We start from the raw sequence: 22228 nt of genomic DNA, 5'->3' as shown, positions 1-22228 counted from the left end.
TATATATATTTATAGATATTTTTGTATTCTACGCGAGACGGTGGCCTCTTTTGCTTTAGACTGGCGCGAAATAGACGGGCCTGCTTTCTTACGGCGCTCGGCCGCTAGCACGTATTTGGAGTGGGAAAAACGGCACCGTGCTTTGCTATTACATACCGTTTCTCGATCAAAACATCTGTTAACGACCTCAGAAGTTGTGTGTTTATGACATACGTGTTTATTACAATATCGCGTACCCCAAGTGTTGTCAGTCTTTGGAAGTTTCTTGAGATATTAAGAAGTCATAACTGTGCATATATATTTTTCATATTACTGATGATAGTTTTCATATTACTGAATGAAGAAAGCATTGATTTATTGCAGCTAATTCTTATAAGGAGACATACATTTGCATACATTTTGTGATACATCTCAATATACAGAGTAAGTCGTTAAAAATTAAGTACATCTATATGTTTGTCTTTATTACTTTTTTCTCATTAAACTTTGACTAGAGACAGCGTTGTATTTAATTTGTCCGTTTGTTCTTTCTAACTAAAAATGTTTTTACAGATATTTAAGAAAGTAGTATCATGTTTGTAAAACTATTATTATGTAGCAGTTTAACAATTATCGTATCGGTCTTTTCAATCGATTACCAGATAACTAAACTATCCGAAGATAACACAAAAATGCAATCAATCTATGTAAAACCGAAACAATATGATATCATTCTTACATCATATATTAAAGAGGATACTTTTGTCGGCAACTGTAATATGAGTATTGAGATAACACAATCAATTCGAAGAATACTATTGCATTTCGACGTAAGACGTGTTAACGATATAATAATGATTAATGATCCATTAAAATTTACTTATGATGGAGAAATGATCGTTTATAAATTGATCCAACCTTCTTATGATAATGAGATGAACATTACCGAATATATATTCCTGGATAATGTATTGCCGGGAGATTACATCATAAAATTAACCTATAATATGAATAATGATGCAGGCCTAAAAAGATTTTATAAAAAAGATGAACAACAATGGTAAGTTAACTGTTAAACTGTTAAAATATTAAATATGTAGTAATTACAGGATGACACAATCCTGGTACAGCATTCTATTTATTAAAAAGTGCTTTCTAAGAAAAGACTTATATATATATGTGCCTATCTGAAAAGTTTCCATTCCAATTATATGCTTCTTAAGATTTTAGTAACAAATGTATTTTGCAATTTATTATTATTATCATTATCATTATTTTTAAACTGAATGTAAACTGCAAATAAAAATCAATTTAATTAAATCAGCAATAATGCACGTCTTATACAATATTTTATCGTCAACAGTCGGATGAATTCAAATATTTCTGTAGTGTCTTGAATTGTTTTTAAAATCTAAATAATACAATTCTGAAAGATTTATGATTGTTTTCATAGAACTTGCTTATTTGAAATTTAAAATTTTGGCAAATATTTCATTTTTACACTGTTTACTAATAACAAACTTTAGGAAATCATTATTAATATTTAATCATTATTAATATTTAATCATTATTAATATTTAATTAAGCCTATTACAGAAGCATTTCTAACATGAAATTAATCTATAATATATATAGCTGATGACACAAATCTAAAAAATTTTTTTAAAAGTTATAATAATTCGGAACGAAAACATTTCCAGACACATGTATGAATTATTTGTATAAAGTTTATATGAATTTTTTTGTTCATATATTTCATAGAAGTCACTAACAAAATTTGATTAGATCATGAACAATCACTCAATTTTCATAAACACTTTATATATACAATTAAATATAAATATATAAAATTATACAGGGTGATTCTAAACAAACGTTTGTCTTTAAAATATCAAATTCTTGAATGAATTCTAAGACGATTTTTCCTCTTGAAAAATTTTGCCCGGAGCTTAGTTTTTAAACTGTAAAGAAAAATAGTTAACTACTTACGGAACGAGTACAAGAGGTAGGCAGGGACGGCGCGATATAGGCGATTACGCATTCTCGTACACATTCTCACACACACACTGATTGTTACAGTCATCGCGAATAGCAATCAGCTGATCGCGGCGAGTGCCCCACGTAATCGGCAAAATTTTGCAAGAGGAAAAATCGTTTTAGAATTCATTCAAGAATTTGATATTTTAAAGACAAACGTTTGTTCAGAATCACCCTGTATATACAGGGTGTTCTATATCACACGTACACCCCTTTTCTTTCAAAAATTAAGCATTTTAGAGAAAAACGTTTTTGACAAAAATTGTATGGTTTTGAGGGGAACATAAGATGGTGTCATTGGTTTGACCTTGGATGGCATCGTTAAGGTGAGGTCAAGGACACCTTTAATTTCTTAAACGGAACTACCTATTTTTTATTGCATATTCTTATTGCTTATGTCGAGAGCTTTCCAAAACACTATAATAAAGTATTTCTTTCTTGAGTACTTTTCGAATTATGAGGCTTGAAATAATTTCTTAATCTTACATAAACCATAAAATATCTAATAAAACATTCATTTTTCGATTATCTTACCTTAATACTTTTATGTACAAAATAATGAGAGGAATCAATTGGTGTAAAGGAAACACATAGTTGTTTTTAAGATAAAATACGGAATTGTTAATTGCAAATTACATATTTTTCCTTCAAAACAACTATGTGTTTTCTTTACACCAATTGATTCCTCTCATTATTTTGTACGTAAAAGTATTAAGGTAAGATAATCGAAAAATGAATATTTTACTAGATATTTTATGGTTTATGTAAAATTAAGAAATTATTTCAAGCCTTATAACTCGAAAAGTACTTGATGAAAAAATATTTTATTATAGTGTTTTGGAAAGCTCTCGACATAAGCTATAAGAATATGCAATAAAAAATAGGTGGTTCCATTTAAGAAATTAAAGATGTCCTTGACCTCACCTTAACGATGCCATCCAAGGTCAAACCAATGACACCATCTTATGTTCCCCTCAAAACCATACAATTTTTGTTGAAAACGTTTTTCTCTGAAATGCTTAGTTTTTGAAAGAAATGGGGGTACGGGTGGTCTAGGACACCCTGTATATATATATATATATATATATATATATATATATATACAGGGTGACCCATTTTAACTTAGGCAGCCAAATAACTCGAAAAATAAGCAAGATAGAGAAAAATGTTTTAGACAAAAGTTGTATGGTTTCGAGGGGGCCATAAGATGGTATCATTGGTTTGACCTTGAAGAGTCATTTGAAGGTCACGTGAAGGTCACTTCAATTTTTTTAAATGGAATACCCTATATATTTTTGTACATTCTTGTAGCTTATTTCGAGAGCTTTCCAAAACACTATAATTAAGTACCTTTCCGTTAAGTACTTTTTGAGTTATGATGCTTGAAATAATTTCTTAATTTTACATAAACCGTAAAATATCTTGTAAAATATTCATTTTTCGATTATCTTACCTTAATACTTTTATGTACAAAATAATGAGAGGAATCAATTGGTGTAAAGAAAACACATAGTTGTTTTTAAGAAAAAATATGGAATTGTTAATTGCAAATTACATATTTTTTCTTCGAAACAACTATGTGTTTTCTTTACACCAATTGATTCCTCTCATTATTTTGTACATAAAACTATTAAGGTAAGGTAATCGAAAAATGAATATTTTACAAGATATTTTACGGTTTATGTAAAATTAAGAAATTATTTCAAGCCTCATAACTCAAAAAGTACTTAACGAAAATGTACTTAATTATAGTGTTTTGGAAAGCTCTCGAGATGAGCTACAAGAATGTACAAAAATATATAGGATGTTCCATTTAAAAAAATTGAAGTGACCTTCACGTGACCTTCAAATGACTCTTCAAGGTCAAACCAATGATACCATCTTATGGCCCCCTCGAAACCATACAACTTTTGTCTAAAACATTTTTCTCTATCTTGCTTATTTTTCGAGTTATTTGGCTGCCTAAGTTAAAATGGGTCACCCTGTATATATATATATAAGAACTGTTCTTCCGAAAACGATCATGCTCCGATTTGAGTCAAATTTTGTAAATAGGTTCCTTTTAGGTACAAAAAAAGTATACGAGAAGGATTCTTGGCGACTCGAAAATTAAGGCATTTTTTAAGCCTTTTTTCGTAAAAGCGAATATTACCTTTAGACAGCTTGTTCGAAATGACTTTGCTATATATTGTCATGGTCATATTCTTGATTATTTTGGTTACTACATATATATTGTATTATATTGTTTACATTACTTGAGAGTTATTTCGGATCATAATATTCCGAGTCAGTAGACCAGTAACGAGTGATGTGTATAAATGCGCGTTTCTTAACTAATTTTAAAATGTCGCGAAACGAAATGAGCCTCAGTCTACACAATCACTGCAGTCAGTACATTATGAGGTTTATTGTTATACGATTAACATAGGTTTGCAACTTTCTATTCCAAGCAAAGTCCATCCCACACCATCCCTGAGTCAGCGCGAAGCAAGGTCTATTATTAAGTAAGGTTCTACATAGGTTTGTAACTTTCCACGCGAAGCGAGGTCTACACCACATCACCTTTGGTCCCCCCTCCCGCAACCGCCCCGCTGGTAGGCAAGGTGGACCTCGCTTTACAACTTACAGCATATATCCATTGTGATTGAACTCTTCGCAATGCGGCCCCTACCGGGGGGTGGTTGCGGGAGGGGGGGCCGAAGGCCCTCCCTTGTATCCCCCCCGCGTGCGCGCGCGCACGTGTGTGTCTACACATACATTTGTGAAATTAATAAAACTTTTTTTGTCTATAACTTTTTAATAAACAATGACCGACGGCTAAAACTTTTGGAATGTTACCCAGGAGGATGATCTTGACAACATATGTCAAGGTCAAAGTCATACGAGCAGGGTCCCATTTTATGCAGGTTTACCGGTTCTACATAGGTTTGCAACTTTCCACGCGAAGCGAGGTCCACACCACATCACCGCTGAGTCAGCGCGAAACGAGGTCTATTATTGTACGGTTTCATATAGGTTATTATTAAGTAATTATAATTAAGGTTATTATTAAGTAAGGTTTTACACAGGTTTGCACCATCAATTAAAACTTATTGAAGGTTACTCAGGATCATGATCTTAATCACATATGTCAAAGTTAAGGTCATTGGTGAGGTTGCCGTTTTCCTAGATATTTACCGTTTTGAACAAGCTGTCTAAAGGTAATACTCATTTTACGAAAAAGGGCCTTAATTTTCGAGTCGACAAAAATCCTTTTCGTATACTTCTTTTGTACCTAAAAGGAACCTATTTACAAAATTTGACTCAAATCTGAGCACGATCGTTTTCGGAAGAATCGCCCAACTAAAAACATATATATGATTCATTTAACAAATTATTACTAAAATATGCAGTTTCTTTAACATGTATAAAATTATGTATGGAATATATCTTAGGTAATATATCTATGTCAATAATCACAATGTAGTAATTAAAATCAATTAAAAGAAGTTATTGTTCTAATACTGTGTAATATTGAAATTTATTTTAATTTTATTGAACGAAATATTTGTTTATTTTAATTTTATTGAAATTTATAATTTTGATATTAAAATATTAACGATTAAATATTAATTATTTATTTTGTACCTGTATGTCCTAAAGTAAACATTTCATGACCACTACGTTATATTAATGTCAAAATACTATCAAAATCAATATTAGATTACGTAATGTTATACAAGATATAGATCAAAAGAGTAAGAAGAACTCTATGCTATAATTTTCTATATATATTATTCTTATATATAAATTGCATCCATATATCTTCATTTTATTCAATTTTTAATAATTCTATGTAATTGTCGAAAATTTATTATCGTTAATCCATATTTCTAAATGTAGGTTGGTAACATATGTTGATAATATTGGGGTTGAACACATGATTCCACGTTTGCTTTTTGCTTTCAATACGTCGCCCGCCTATAATATTATTATAGAACATTATCAAAATTATAGTGTTTTATCAAATATACCGATACAAAAAATGGAAATGAATGATAAAAATATGACGATGATAACACAGTTTCATACTACGTTTATAAGGCCTAATTATTTTGTATTTGTTAACCGGGCTAATTTATCTCTCATGTCTGGTCCAAGTGAAAGTAAGGTCAAAGTTGATATGTGGTGTAGAATGCACTGCGCATTTGCACACGAAATTGTTCAAAATATAACTCTATACTTATTTGGTAAATGGAAACGCCTGAATAAATCTAGGCAAATAAATCATGTTGCAATTGCGGATTTTCCGGAAAACGAATGCATCATAAAGCTGGGCCTTGTTATTTATAGGTAATTATATAATTAAAAAACATTAATATATTTCGAAAGATGAAAAAAGGATAATAATTCTTGGTATCTAAAATTATTTACATATCTTTTGTTTATTTTTAAATATAATTTGAATATACTTTAAAAAATAAATAAAATTGTGGGACAATGAGAGAAACATCCAAATATTTATTACATCTTTAATCTGTATCAATTTATACGATAAACAATATTAAAATATTATATATATATTTTATAATCACAAAATTAAAAATTATAAATTAAAAATTGAAATATAAAATTAAATAACGTATTATATTCAAGTTTTCATATTCCTTATCGATCAAAATTTAAAAAACTTTATATATATATATATATATATATATACATATATATATATACATATATATATATACAGGTGTTCAAAAAGTCTCGGTCCGGTTGAATATTTCATAAACTATGCACTTTAGAAAGAAATATTTCAGACAAAAGTTGTATGGCTTGAAGGGGGCCATAAGATGGCGTCATTGGTTTGACCTTAAAAAGTCGTTTGAAGGTCACGTGAAGGTCACCTTCAATTTCTTAAATGGAACTCTCTATTTTTTGTTACTTATTCTTATAGCTTATCTCGAGAGCTTTCCAAAACACTATAATAAAGTATTTCTTCATTGAGTACTTTTCGAGTTATGAGACTTGAAATAATTTCGTAACTTTACATAAACCATAAAATATCTAGTAAAATATTCATTTTTCGATTATCTTACCTTAATACTTTTATGTACAAAATAATGAGAGGAATCAATTGGTGTAAAGAAAATACATAGTTATTTTTAAGAAAAAATATGTAATTGTTAATTGCAAATTACATATTTTTTCTTCGAAACAACTATGTTTTTTCTTTACACCAATTGATTCCTCTCATTATTTTGTACATAAAAGTATTAAGGTAAGATAATCGAAAAATGAATATTTTACTAGATATTTTATGATTTATGTAAAATTACGAAATTATTTCAAGCCTCATAACTCGAAAAGTACTCAATGAAGAAATACTTTATTATAGTGTTTTGGAAAGCTCTCGAGATAAGCTACAAGAATAAGTAACAAAAAATAGGGAGTTCCATTTAAGAAATTGAAGGTGACCTTCACGTGACCTTCAAACGACTTTTCAAGGTCAAACCAATGACGCCATCTTATGGTCCCCTTCAAGCCATACAACTTTTGTCTGAAACATTTCTTTCTAAAGTGCATAATTTATGAAATATTCAACCGGTCCGGGACTTTTTGAACACCCTGTATATATATTGGAAGCATTACATATATGTTAAGTAAGTATCGCATTATTTTGTGATGAGTCATTCATACGCGCAGACATTATAAAACATTAATATATAATTAATATGTTAATTTATAGAATTATTTAATTATATTAAATTTGCAAGCACAAAATATTTTCAACAGTAATAAGCTTTCTATAAAACATTTTCTTAAATTTTCAGAGAAGCAGATGTTACCTACATTGAGAATGTCGATTCTGTTGCGACTAAAATCAAAGTTGCTAACTTCATAGCCCATAAAGTAGTACAGGAATATCTTTATTATGAAAATCCACTTTGGCCGTTATCCTCTTTGTTAAATGAGGCTATTGTCGCATTTCTTGGATTATATGTCACCAATCAGGTGTTATTTTAAGCATTCTTTAGCGCAGAACTTGATCACTAGCAAACAATATGATATATATATATATATATATATATATATATATATATATATATATATATGGTAAATATTTACCTTTACACAGCCACCCCCAAATTAGTCGACCTTGACATATATTGTCAAGGTCACTGCCCTGAATAACATCCAAAAGGTTTTAGGCGTTGCTCGTTGTTTATTAAAAAGTTATAAACAAAAGAAGTTTATAAATTCATTAATACATTTATCGAAAGAAAAGTCAATTGTTACATAATTTCACATAGATTTGTAACTTTCTATGCAAAGAGAAGTGTATGAATTTAATACAATTTAATACAATTGAAAAATATCACAAATGTATGTATACACGCACACACACACGCTGGGGGTGCAAGGGGGTCCTTCGGCCCCTCCACCCGCAACCGCCCCGCTGGTAGGCAAGGTGGACCTCGCTTTACAATTTACAGCATATATCCATTGTGATTGAACTCTTCGCAATGCGTCCCCTATCGGCGGGGTGGTTGCGGAAGGGTGGGCAGAAGGCCCCCCTTGCACCCCCCCCCCGTGTGTGTGTGTGTGTGTGTGTGTGTGTATACATACATTTGTAATATTTTTTAATTATATTAAATTGTATTAATTTCTATATAAATTTAAATTGTTTCTTTTTTACAATGTCATCCTCAATTATAATCGATATATATGCAAAGGTCAAAGAAATTGAGATGTTCTTCAATATGTTTATTCCTTTATAAATTTTAATACGAAAGGTCTATTATTATACATGGTGTCCAAAAATTCTGTGAACCTTATAAAGCTTCTTTTGTTTATAACTTTTTAATAAACAACGAGCGACGCCTAAAACCTTTTGGATGTTACTCAGTGCAGTGACCTTGACGATATATGTCAAGGTCAAGTCATTTGGGGCTGGCTGTGTAAAGGTAAATATTTACCATTATAGCGTGTAATTTTTTTTATAAATCAGAATATTAGACGAAGATTCTATATTTACTAAGAAAAGTGAGTTTTTTAAAAATGCTAATTTTCAAGTAAATCTGCAACATACATGGATAATACAATGTAAAACATTTTTACATTTTTATGTTTCTTTTATTTTGTGTGTGTGTCAAAGTCACTATGTTACATTTGTCCGACTTTAAATTATTATATAAAAGAAAAGAAAAATTATCATTCAGATTCCACATAATATATATATACATATAGAAATTGTGTAATAAAATAATTTTGCTATATAATATATTTTAATTCTAGAAATATTTAGTTTTAAAGTTATATGTCGAGTAATCATTTTTGTTATTAATATATTATATTTTTAAATTATTTATTCTTTATTTTAAGAGTATAATTAATTATAAGAGTATAACAAATTTTTTTTACATACACGTAGAAAGTAGCAGCCCTAATGCATATTGCTATTGTGTATTAAATATAATATTAATTAAATAAATACATTTAAACCATTTTCTATAGGCTCTCCCAAGTACCCGGATGATGGACTTGTTTGTGATACAAATTCAACACGAATCTCTTCACTTCGATACTGAATATAAAACATCACTTTATTACACACAATTCAGCACAATCAACAGTTCTGTTGAAAATTTTCGTTACATTAAAGGTATGATAATATAATTAAAAATTGATTATGCGTAAATTTTTTAATATAAATGCTTAAAAAACAAACAGAATAACTGATAAAAACTTTAATTTTATATATAATCTCTTCATTATACACATGCACACATATATACATACATAATGGAGCTGTAGTGTATAAAATTATATATAAAAATTATATATATTACATATACAGGATGTTTCTTTTTAAATGATACAGTCGATTTTCTCGCGAACCGATGATTTTATTGAAAAATTTTTCGAACATAAGTTGCATAGCTTACAGGGGTACACATGATGAAAATATGGACTTGATCTTGTCAAAGTAAGGTCAAGGTCATTAATTCTTTTTTAAATGAATCTCTATTTCTTTATTACATATTCTTGTAGATTACCTCGAGAGCTTTTCAAAACGCTATAATAAAGTATTTTTTCATTGAGTACTTTTCAAGTTATGTCTTAATTTTACATAAGCTATAAAATAGTAAATCTAGTAAAATATTCATTTTTCGATTATCTTACCTTAAAACTTTAATGTACTAAATAATGAGACGAATTAATTGGTGTAAAGAAAAAACATAGTTGTTTCTAAGAAAAATGTGTAATTTGCAATTAACAATTACATATTTTTTCTTAAAAACAACTATGTTTTTTCTTTACACCAATTTATTCGTCTCATTATTTAGTACATAAAAGTATCAAGGTAAGATAATCGAAAAATGAATATTTTACTAGATATTTTATAGATTATAAAATTAAGAAATTATTTTAAGCCTCAACTCGAAAATCACTCAACAAAAAAATACTTTACTATAGCGTTTTGAAATGCTCTCGAGATAAGCTATAAGATTAAGCAATAAAAACTGGGCATTTCCGTTTAAAAAATTGAAGGTAACCTACATGTGATCTTCAAACAATTATATCCAAGGTCGAACCAATTGCACAATCTTATGTTCTCCTTCGAGTCAATCAACTTTTGTCTAAAACATTTTTCTCTAAAATCATTGATTTACGAGATACAGCACTGTAAAAAGAGACACCCTGCGCAGACGAAACTCTCAGCGAGGATCAAGATTAGATGTAGAATGAACTTCGATTTGTCTTACAAAGTACACTGCGTGGACGCAATGAGTTCCGTCTCCCTCCCCCTCATTCCTTACGGGAGAGTTCTACTTCCAGAACGTACAACATAATGCAAACGTATTCCTTTAAATATTATAGTACAAAGAGTATCTTATTGTAAATTAGTACAATGTAAACTAACCTCATACATAATGCTTTTAATATCATATTATGCACTTTTACCATAATTATTAATTATTTACTATAACTATTATCTTATTCATATTCTGATATAAATTATATAATTATAGTATCCAGTGTATTGCGTATATTACAACACATGATTACTGAAGAGATATTTTGGCAGAGTATCCGTACATATGTAAAGGACAAGTAAGTAATACACTATACTGCTATAATTACTATTTTTATTTAAATTAAATTAATTTTAATTTTATTTAAATTTACACCGTTTCTTTCATACTTTATTATCTTTATTATTACCATTTCCAATACCTTTTACCTTCAATGTCATTAAATATTCAAGATATATTTTCAATTTATATATACACTTATCTTTTAAAAGCAATCAAGTTTGGCCATTCTTTTTAAATTATAATTTAAACTGTAGCATCAAATATTTATATAAAAACTATAAATCGTATGATTAATTATCTAATTAATTATATATTTAATTAAATTAATCATAAAATATAATTACCAACTTTATATTGTGATAATTATACACACACACACACACACACACACACACATATATATATTTGCTTATAATACCTTTCGTTAACACATCAATAAATTTTGAATAAATTTTATAACTTTAGCAAGCCAACTTTTAACTATTTTGGTGAAGTTATGAAGAACCTTTCGCCCATTCCATTGTCTACAGACAATTTATTTATTATAACGCAGCTAATTAAGTTTTCAACAAAACAAAAATATTGTCCTGTAGTGAAAATAGAACGAGATTATAATATCCCATCGCGCTATATTTATCCTACCGGACAGGTAAAAGCAACGATACAATATCAAAATTTAAATAACATGGTGGATGATTACGTACTTAGGTCGTATACTACGGAGTTGGGTGACTTTATAGTATATAATCTACAACAAACTGGTAAGTTTGCAATAAATTTATTACATTTTATAGCGTTTATCATACATACACATTAGAGAGAAAGATTTAAATTATTAAAAATATTATTCATTATATTATGTATTATATACATTACATTTATTATACATTATATATACATACATACATACGTACAATTATTAGAAATGTTCAATTTTCATGCAAAATGATTTTATATCTATTATAATATACAATTTGCATTTCCATTTATGTTCACTTTATGATACATTTTTGATCTCTGTTAATGTACAAAAGTATAAGTACAAAAGTATAAACAGATACTTGTACTGATAAACTCTTTGAAAGAATAATATATATATATATATATATATATATATATATATATATATATATATAATTCTTTCAAAGGGTTTATCAGTACAAGTATCTGTTTATACTTTTATATATATATATATATATATATATATATATATATATATATATATACATATATATACAGGGTGATTCAAAATAACCCTATTGTCCGTGAAATGACACATTCTTGAGTCAATTCTAAGACGATTTTTCCTTTGGTAAAATTTCGTCCGATGCTTAGTTTTTGAATTATTAAAGGAAGTAATTAATTTATAATGGGTCGAATACAAGATGCAGGCAAGGGTGGCGCGATTCACCGTCAGACGCGGGTGCTTACGCGGGGCGCCTGCTGCGATCATCTGATCGCTACATACACACACATGCGAATACATACATTCTCATTCTCTCTCTCTCTCTGCCTCTCTTTCTCGAACCCTCACTCTCTCTCTCTCTCTCATTTGCTTAATCACTTGAAGTTATTATTACTTTTACTTAAATTATTATTTACTTTTTATTATTATACATTTTCACTTTAATTATTATTATTTTTTTATACTGTACTGTTTTTTTTTGTTTCTTTTTTGTTTTTTTTTTACGAGAGAGGGGAAGATGCATTTTATGCATACTCACAGGCCTGTCCGGTGAGTTACGTGGGACTCGAGTATCAAGTCGAATTACCAACTCGGTACTCCTTACCCACTAAAAACCCCTCTCTTTCGCGAATTTTCTTTGACACTGTTTATTTGACATCCGGAAATCTGTTTTCACACAACATCAAAGAATAGTTATTATTACCTTGTTCGATGCATTGCTGTAATTTCTTGAGAAATAAATTTTCCGACAAATCGTACTTTCACTCAAATTGAACGTAGATATCACGTTCTAAGGGACAGAGATCCACTCTAAATAATTAATCGAAGGTTCTATTTTCTTTTATAAACTGTATTCTTTTATAAACTTCAACATAATCACATTCATTCACTCACTCGATAAGATGAGAAATTTACCAATGACTCTACTAATCACGACGATATTTACCCGGCGACAGCAAACAGTTTTTGGTTATGGTAAGTTACACGGTAGATTCTTCAATCAAATCCATGTTCACGTTCGACAACGCTGTTAGTACCTTAACCTACCGTAACCTATCATAACCAAAAACTATTTGCTGTCGCCGGATAAATATCGTCGCGTTGTCGCGTCGTCGCGTCGTGTAATAACGTATGTGCGCGTGTGTTTCTTTAATCGAGTGGTTTTTAATTGCCAACAGTGATTATTCGACAGTGATTGATAGTGATTAGTGATAGAGTCATTGGTAAATTTCTCATCATATCGAGTGAGTGAATGAATGTGATTATGTTAAAGTTTATAAAAGAATACAGTTTATAAAAGAAAAAAGAATCTTCGATTAATTATTTAGAGTGGATCTCTGTCCCTTAGAACGTGATATCTACGTTCAATTTGAGTGAAAGTACAATTTGTTGGAAAATTCATTTCTCAAGAAATTACAGCAATGCATCGAACAAGGTAATAATAACTATTCTTTGGTGTTGTGTGAAAACAGATTTCCGGATGTCAAATAAACAGTGTCAGAGAAAATTCGCGAAAGAGAGGGGTTTTTAGTGGATAAGGAGTACCGAGTTGGTAATTCGACTTGGTACTCGAGTCCCAAAAATAATAATAATTAAAATGAAAATGTATAATAATAAAAAGTAAATAATAATTTAAATAAAAGTAATAATAATTTCAAGTGATTAAGCAAATGAGAGAGAGAGAGTGAGGGTGGGAGAAAGAGAGGCAGAGAGAGAGAGAGAGAGAGAGAGAGAGAGAGAGAGAGAGAGAGAATGAGAATGTATGTATTCGCATGTGTGTGTATGTTGCGATCAGATGATCGCAGCAAGCGCCCCGCGTAAGCACCCGCGTCTGACGGTGAATCGCGCCACCCTTGCCTGCCTCTTGTATTCGACCCATTATAAGTTAATTACTTCCTTTAATAATTCAAAAACTAAGCGTCGGACGAAATTTTGCCAAAGGAAAAATCGTCTTAGAATTGACTCAAGAATGTGTCATTTCACGGACAATAGGGTTATTTTGAATCACCCTGTATATATATGTATATATATATATATATATATATATATATATATATATATATATATATATATATATATATATAAATTGTGTACACACACACACACACACACACACACACACACACACACACACACACACACACACACACACACACACATATATATATATACATATACAGGGTGGACCAATAACTCTGTCCACTTGGAATATCTCCGTTATATTTAGATACAAAAATTTTGTACTTATAAGAGTTGTACGGTACTAAGAGAGCCGTAATATGCTCCTAATAATTTTTTTGTAGGTGGAGGCGCTTCAGAGATTTCAAGGTCATCTCCATTTTTTTAAATGGCATGCTATACTTTTTTATTCTTAGTGTAATAGCGGAAGTTTAGACGTTTTCAACGACCTATAATAAGGTCATTCGGCATTAAATAAAAGTGTAAAACAATGATTCTTACCTTGCTTATAAAAGATGCTCGAAGTGATGTCCGTTTACATCGATGCAACACTGAAATCTTTGAATTGCTGAAGCACGTACATTTCTTAACGTTTCTGGACTGATTATCGCACATGCTGCATATCGCTAGATTATAGTACAAAGAACATTGTATACCAAGAAATACCGACCACATCGGAAAATATGAAACAACGAATTATTGCAGTATGTGCGATAATCAGTCCAGAAACGTTAAGAAATGTACGTGCTTCAGAAATTCAAAGATTTCAGTGTTACATCGATGCAAACGAAGATCACTTCGAGCATCTCTTATAAGCAAGGTAAGAATCATTGTTTTACACTTTTATTTAATGCCGAATGACCTTATTATAGGTAGTTGAAATCGTCTAAACATCCGCTATTACACTAAGAATAAAAAAGTATAGCATGCCATTTAAAAAAATGGAGATGACCTTGAAATCTCTGAAGCGCCTCCACCTACAAAAAAATTATTAGTAGCATATTACGGCCATCTTGGTACCGTACAACTTTTATAAGTAAAAAATTTTTGTATCTAAAAATAACGGAGATATCCAGGTGGACAGAGTTATTGGTCCACCCTGTATATATACATATATATTACATATACAGGGTGTCCCTGAATGGTCTGTACAAACTTTGTGAATAAGTTCCAGGGACCTAAACAAGCAGAAAATGTCCCATAAACATGGGATCGGAAACGCTTGCTTCTGGAGTTACGACGGTTTGAAGTTTTCCTGCAATAGCTGGAGAAATTATCACGTCAAATCGCATAGGTGTTACAAAACTAATTTAAAAACATGAATGAATCAAATTATTCATTTGATGATCTGGCGGATATCCATCTGGTGTATGGCCGTGCCGGTGGAAATGGACGGTTCGCCAGACAATGCGGCGACGTGCGCAGGCTTCCTTGGAATCTAACGGAGGCCATTTCGAGCATTTGCTATAGCAAGTGTACTGTCCTGTTATGTTCGTGGCAAAACCGAAGAAATAAATAAACACAATTTTGTAACACCTATGCGATTTGACGTGATAATTTCTCCAGCTATTGCAGGAAAACTTCGAACCGTCGTAACTCCAGAAGCAAGCGTTTCCGACCCCATGTTTATGGGACATTTTCTGCTTGTTTAGGTCCTTGGAACTTATTCGCAAAGTTTGTACAGAACATTCAGGGACACCCTGTATATATATATATATATATATATATATATATATATATATATATATATATATATATAATGAGAGGAATCAATTGCTGTAAAAAAAATACATAGTTATTTTTAAGAAAAAAAATAATTGCAAATTACATTTTTTTTTTCGAAACAATTATATGTTTTCTTTACACCAATTGATTCCTCTTATTATTTTGTACATAAAAGTATTAAGGTAAGATGATCGAAAAATGAATATTTTACAAGATATTTTACGGTTTATGTAAAATTAAGAAATGATTTCAAGCCTCATAACTCGGAAAGTACTTAATGAAAACTAACTTAATTATACTGTTTTGAAAAGCTCTCAAGATGAGCTACAAGAATATGCAAAAGCATATAGGATCTCCCATTTAAAAAGTTGGAGGTGACCTTCACGTGACCTTGAGGTGACTCTTCAAGGTCAAACTAATGGCACCATCTTATGTCCTCCTTGAAACCATATAACTTTTGTATGAAACATTTTTCTGTATCTCTCTTAGTTTTCCAGATATCCGCCTGGGGCGATTAAAATGCCCCACCCTGTATATATATATATATATATATATATATATATATATACAATTTATTTATTTTTAACAGGATATTATCGAGTCAATTACGATATCGAGAACAGGCGAAGAATTGCAAGTTATCTAAATTCTAAAAATTATATGAAAATGCATGTTTTGAATCGTGCCCAAATTATCGATGACGCTTTCCACTTAATGATAACAAACCAACTTAATTCCACTGTATTCTGGAATATTACAAAATATCTATCACGAGAAACAGACTACGTGGCATGGTATCCTATCTTCAAAGCTTTGGAATATCTGTCCAATATCTTTCTATTTCAGGAACCAATATATTTTAATATCAAGGTAATAACACAAATTATTAAACAATGTCAATAGTGATGCCTTAAACATACTAAAAACATATTACTTATTGCACATATTCATATTGTGTGCATTTATAACAATAATTATTAAGTGCTTTCAGAAAAAATACATACAATAAAATACATGTAGCTAAAAAAATTTGATTACGATTTTTAAATATATTTTGGATGAATGATAAGTATCTATTTCTATTCGAATAGAGTATATACTAATTATAAAAAGTTGGAGAGGAAAATAGAGAAAAATATGAAAATTGTTACCATTTTTAATCCAAGCATGATATTCATAATGACGATTTAAATATCATTAATTTTTAGATAGAAAATTAGTAGGAAACATACATGTACATTAGTTATTTGTGTGTTTAATACACACACAAACAGTTCAAAAGTTATTAAATTATATTATACATATAATGTCTAAATGTCTACATGTATGTCTATATGTCTACAAAATATGCATTTTTGTATGTATATTTTGATATGGACATGTGTGCATGTGTTAAGCATGTGTGAATGTACACGTAAGAAAAATTCAAATTTGCGTAAATACGTATACAATATAAGTATAGCTAATAGATATCTTTATAAAAAGAAATTTAGAGATGTTTACCAAGACAAAACGTTCTTAATATATAAAACCATGTAAAATACATTTGCGCAAGATATCTTTCGGTATGGCAAAATATAATGCAAGAATCGAAAAATATAAAATTTATATCAAGTAACAATATAAATACATATAAATATATATATATATATATTTATATATTTAGGGGAAAATGCTAAACTTACTAAACGATTTGCTTGATAAACTTAAATACGATGAAGTTTCTAATGAACACGATCTTACAAAGAGTTTAAGAATGGAGGCTGCGAAATGGGCATGTAATCTTGATAGTCGCATATGCATAGAAAATGCCCGACATAATTTAAATCGACATCTCGCAGATCCCGAAAAGAACACGTAATTTTTCTTACATATTCTCGGTTATTTTAATTTTATTGTTTTGTAGATACATGTGCAATGTTTATTTCATTATTTATATATCAAAATTATATATCAAAATTTAAATTTATTATGTTATGTTATGAAATTATAATTTGTTAAATTATTTAATCGAAATATAAGATTAATGTGTGCAAAACTTTTTTTATATTAGAATTTGTTTTTTGTTAAATCTCGTAGGCTTTTGCCATGGTGGAAAGAATGGACATACTGTCAAGGTTTAAAAGTATTGTACTATTCTCTTAGCAATGAAGATTCTCTTTGGTGGGGAGTATATCGTCTGGGAAAAGAAAAATTTAAACCTAAACTTTTAAAATTTCTCTCTTGCCCTGAGGATTCACAATTTATCAAAGACTATCTAAATCTAATAAAAAATGATAGTACAACATCGATTATGTTTTTAAAAGATTTTTTCGATAAAGATTATATTAATTATTTTCTTTTTACAATTACGAAGCATGCAAGGAATCCTGTAATACTCAATTTCATATTACATAATCTTGAGCATATAAAACCTAAGTAACACAGTTTTCTCTCCGTAAATATATATCTATCATTCAACAATTTATTTGTGTATCAATAAATTTATTATTGTTTTACTGTTATAGACAAGTCAGCGAGTATGCAACGTTTATTATTATTATTAATCATGTGTATTCCACAAATCAACTCGAAAAGGTACAAATTGCATGTGCTTATGTACATATATATATGTAAAATAAATAACCATGATGTGACATCAAATATTGCTGTTTAATATCATCAAAATGATCTGTTTTAGATAAACGAATTGCTAACAGATAAATTTTTTAAAGTAACGCAAGTTGAATTAAATGAATGTAAGAAGATATGGTTTTTTGTGAAAGAAAGAAATACGAAAGTAAAGGTAAATTTTATGAATATCATTATATTAATAATTCATTTATTAATCATTGATTTTTTTGTTTTCATACAGAATATATTAATGTCACAGTATCCCAAAGTAATAAGCAGAAATTAATGTCATTTAATTTTTTTTATAAAATAAGCATATTTTCATTTCTAATTCCCAAAAATATATTATTTTGGAAATATGTAATTTTTAATGAATGAAAAAGTGGGAAAGAGTGAGCGAGCAAGCGAAAGCAAAAGAGAAAGATAATTTCTTTACTTAGAAATTTTAGTGAAAATTGATTTATATAAATTTTAAAAAGAGAATTTGCAAGCTTCAGATTTAAATCTTAGTTAGTCTAGATGTTCAGCTCTTAGTTAAATAAATTTAAATGTTTTTCAATATGATTGAGAAAGTATTACGTTATGTGATTCGCATTTTTTTAATATTACACGAGCCATTTGATTATTAAAATAAAAATTTAATAAAGATGGATAAGTTAAGAAGAATTAATGCACTTGCTAGATATAACAGTTATAATATTATAATATTATAATGATATTATCTCTGTGACAGCTGCAGCTCATATAAATTTCTAATTTTATTTTTAAAATCTCTAATTCTAAATTTTGATTTTGATTTGTCGAAGGTTGCAAAGTATTATTTATAAACATTCCTTGCAAACAAAAGAGTTGTTAAGTAAAATATAGTGCAACACTATGCACATAATATAATAGAACACATAGTACAATAGAAGAATGATTTTATTCTCATTTCAGCAGACTTGTAATTTTCATAATCCATAATTATTATTTATTCCTATTATATTTAAGATTATTATTATTATTGTATGTATTATATATATGTATTAAATGTATTAATATTATATACAGGGTGAGTCAAAAGTATGTTTTAAAAATTTGTGAGCGTGTTCCTGGATAAAAAGGAAAAACAAATGTTCATATGAACATATGGTCGCAAATGCTTTGTTGTCGAAATAATGGACATAAATCAGCAGTATCAAATAATGCTTTATTTGAACGTTTACAATTTTGTTATTGTTACGAATGCGCCACCCACCACCCCCTACCCCCCCCCATCCAACCAAACCAAATCACACTACCAACCAAAAAAAACAAAAAAAAACAAAAAAACAAAAAAAAACAAACAACAATAACAAAATTGTAAACGTTCAAATAAAGCATTATTTGATACTGCTGATTTATGTCCATCATCTCGACAACAAAGCATTTGCGACCATATGTTCATATGAACATTTGTTCTTCCTTTTTATCCAGGAACACGCTCACAAATTTTTAAAACATACTTTTGACTCACCCTGTATACAGGTTGTGTCATTTTAAGTGATGCAGCTAAATATCTCTTAAAGTAAAAGAGATTGGGAAAAATGTTTCAGACAATAGTTGTATAGTTTCGAGGGGGACATAAGAAGGTGTCATTAGTGTGACCTTGAAGAGTCAGCTGAAGGTCACGTAGAGGTCACCTCCAACTTTGTAAATGGGATACCCTATATGCTTTTGCATATTCTTGTAGCTCATCTCCAGAGCTTTCCAAAACACTATAATTAAGTTAGTTTTCATGAAGTACTTTCCGAGTTATAAGGCTTGAAATAATTTCTTAATTTTACATAAACTGTAAAATATCTTGTAAAATATTCATTTTTCGATTATCTTACCTTAATACTTTTAAGTACAAAATAATGAGAGGAATCAATTGGTGTAAAGAAAACACATAGTTGTTTCGAAGAAAAAATATGTAATTGTTAATTGCAAATTACATATTTTTTCTTCGAAACAACTATGTGTTTTCTTTACACCAATTGATTCCTCTCATTATTTTGTACATAAAAGTATTAAGGTAAGATAATAAAAAAGTGAATATTTTACAAGATATTTTACAGTTTATGTAAAATTAAGAAATTATTTCAAGCCTCATAACTCGGAAAGTACTTAATGAAAACTAACTTAATTATAGTGTTTTGGAAAGCTCTCGAGATGAGCTACAAGAATATGCAAAAGCATATAGGGTGTCCCATTTACAAAGTTGGAGGTGACCTTCAGCTGACTCTTCAAGGTCAAACTAATGGCACCGTCTTATATCCCCTTCGAAACCATACAACTATTGTCTGAAACATTTTTCCCAATCTCTTTTACTTTAAAAGGTATTTAGCTGCATCACTTAAAATGACACACCCTGTATATACACATACACGAGATAATATTTAATATAATATTTATTAATAATTATTGGCTATTCACACTAATACTTAATACCGATATAATCTGTTTTAGACAAGCAAATTAACAGAATTAGCAGAAAATTTAAGATGTATGCAGCAATATATTTCAAATATTGAAAGCAAGATACAAATGCGCTTTTTCGAAATCAAAAGTCAACAGAATTACTTTCAAAATTTTGTCAAATATCAACAATAACCGTTTAATAAAAGTAACAATTGTGACGCGAATACATCTATATATCTTTTTTACAAATAGCTTTTTATAATGTTTATAGTTTTCGATTCATTATTTATGCTTATGTGCGTTAATAATATATAATTAAATGCACGTGCATTAACAAGGATTCATTTTAGCCTGCAATTCACTGATGTTTTTATTTCCTTATTAACATGAAGTAAAGCAAAGTGTAAATTATATTCATAATAATAATATATAAATAATTATAATTAAATTATGTTATATTATAATTAAATATATAATTAAATTAAGTGTAAATTTTGTTCATAATTATAATATATAAATAATTATAATTAAATTATGTTATATTATATGAATAATTTTAATTATATTAAATGAGGAAGTATCTGCAATATATTTAACATTATATTATTAATGTACTATAAACGTATTATCTAATTTAAATTGTATTCTGATTTATTTTTTAAATTGTATTTGATTTGTTCTATATTTGTAACTTTATTTGTTAATATTTATTAATTATATTATCTTGAATCAAATTTTTATTATAGATATAATATAGATATAATAATGCATATTAATATTTAAATAACATCTAAAATTAAAAATTTATAAAACATATTACAATTCTTTAATATTTATATATATAATAAGAACTTTATATATACATATATACATATATATATATATATATATATATATATATAATAAATTGTTGTTATAAATTTAATATGTATTATTAATATTTTAAATATATATTATTAGTTGTTTGAAACTCATAATCTTTTGTAAATTTCATATAATCTTTGATTTTTATAATAAATCACATGGCACAATTTTCTTATACACCTACATGTCTATTTCTCTATATTTCTTACATATTTAAAGAAATGGTAACATATATACACTCGTGCAAATATTTACACACGTACGCACTAATGCACACAAATTAATTTGCGCCTACTATATAAGCAAATAGCGATATTTTTAAGTAAAAGTTAAATTATATAATCATGAACCACTTTCTTCTATA

The 22228-nt window shown here is 28.8% G+C and overlaps 1 protein-coding gene across 1 annotated transcript; it reads left to right on the top strand.

The window, feature by feature from the left end:
• Window positions 1-572: 572 nt before the first annotated feature.
• On the top strand, window positions 573-21192 carry LOC145961231 (aminopeptidase N-like). Its single transcript, XM_083081223.1, has 12 exons — window positions 573-1039; window positions 5899-6348; window positions 7827-8007; window positions 9511-9658; window positions 11031-11112; window positions 11562-11857; window positions 16556-16836; window positions 17633-17823; window positions 18046-18384; window positions 18474-18543; window positions 18647-18751; window positions 21049-21192. Exons 1-12 carry the CDS (start codon window positions 573-575, stop codon window positions 21190-21192), a joined length of 2754 nt encoding a protein of 917 aa, XP_082937349.1.
• Window positions 21193-22228: the final 1036 nt, after the last annotated feature.

This window comes from Camponotus vicinus, unplaced genomic scaffold, assembly GCF_025532165.1.
Source record: "Camponotus vicinus isolate PSW18456_S1 unplaced genomic scaffold, iyCamVici1.0 SCAF_11, whole genome shotgun sequence".
In the NCBI taxonomy this organism is placed as follows: domain Eukaryota; kingdom Metazoa; phylum Arthropoda; class Insecta; order Hymenoptera; family Formicidae; genus Camponotus; species Camponotus vicinus.
Note: the sequence above shows the minus strand (reverse complement) of the source record. Positions and strands in the feature narration are given on the sequence as shown.

What these genes read in the sequence shown, in the direction of transcription:
- LOC145961231 (XM_083081223.1), top strand. Translation starts at nt 573, where the DNA reads ATGTTTGTAAAACTATTATTATGTAGCAGTTTAACAATTATCGTATCG. An exon ending in CTGGGCCTTGTTATTTATAG is followed by an intron (nt 6,349 to 7,826) that starts GTAATTATATAA and finishes TTAAATTTTCAG; the next exon opens with AGAAGCAGATGTTACCTACA. An exon ending in CAATATATTTTAATATCAAG is followed by an intron (nt 16,837 to 17,632) that starts GTAATAACACAA and finishes TTATATATTTAG; the next exon opens with GGGAAAATGCTAAACTTACT.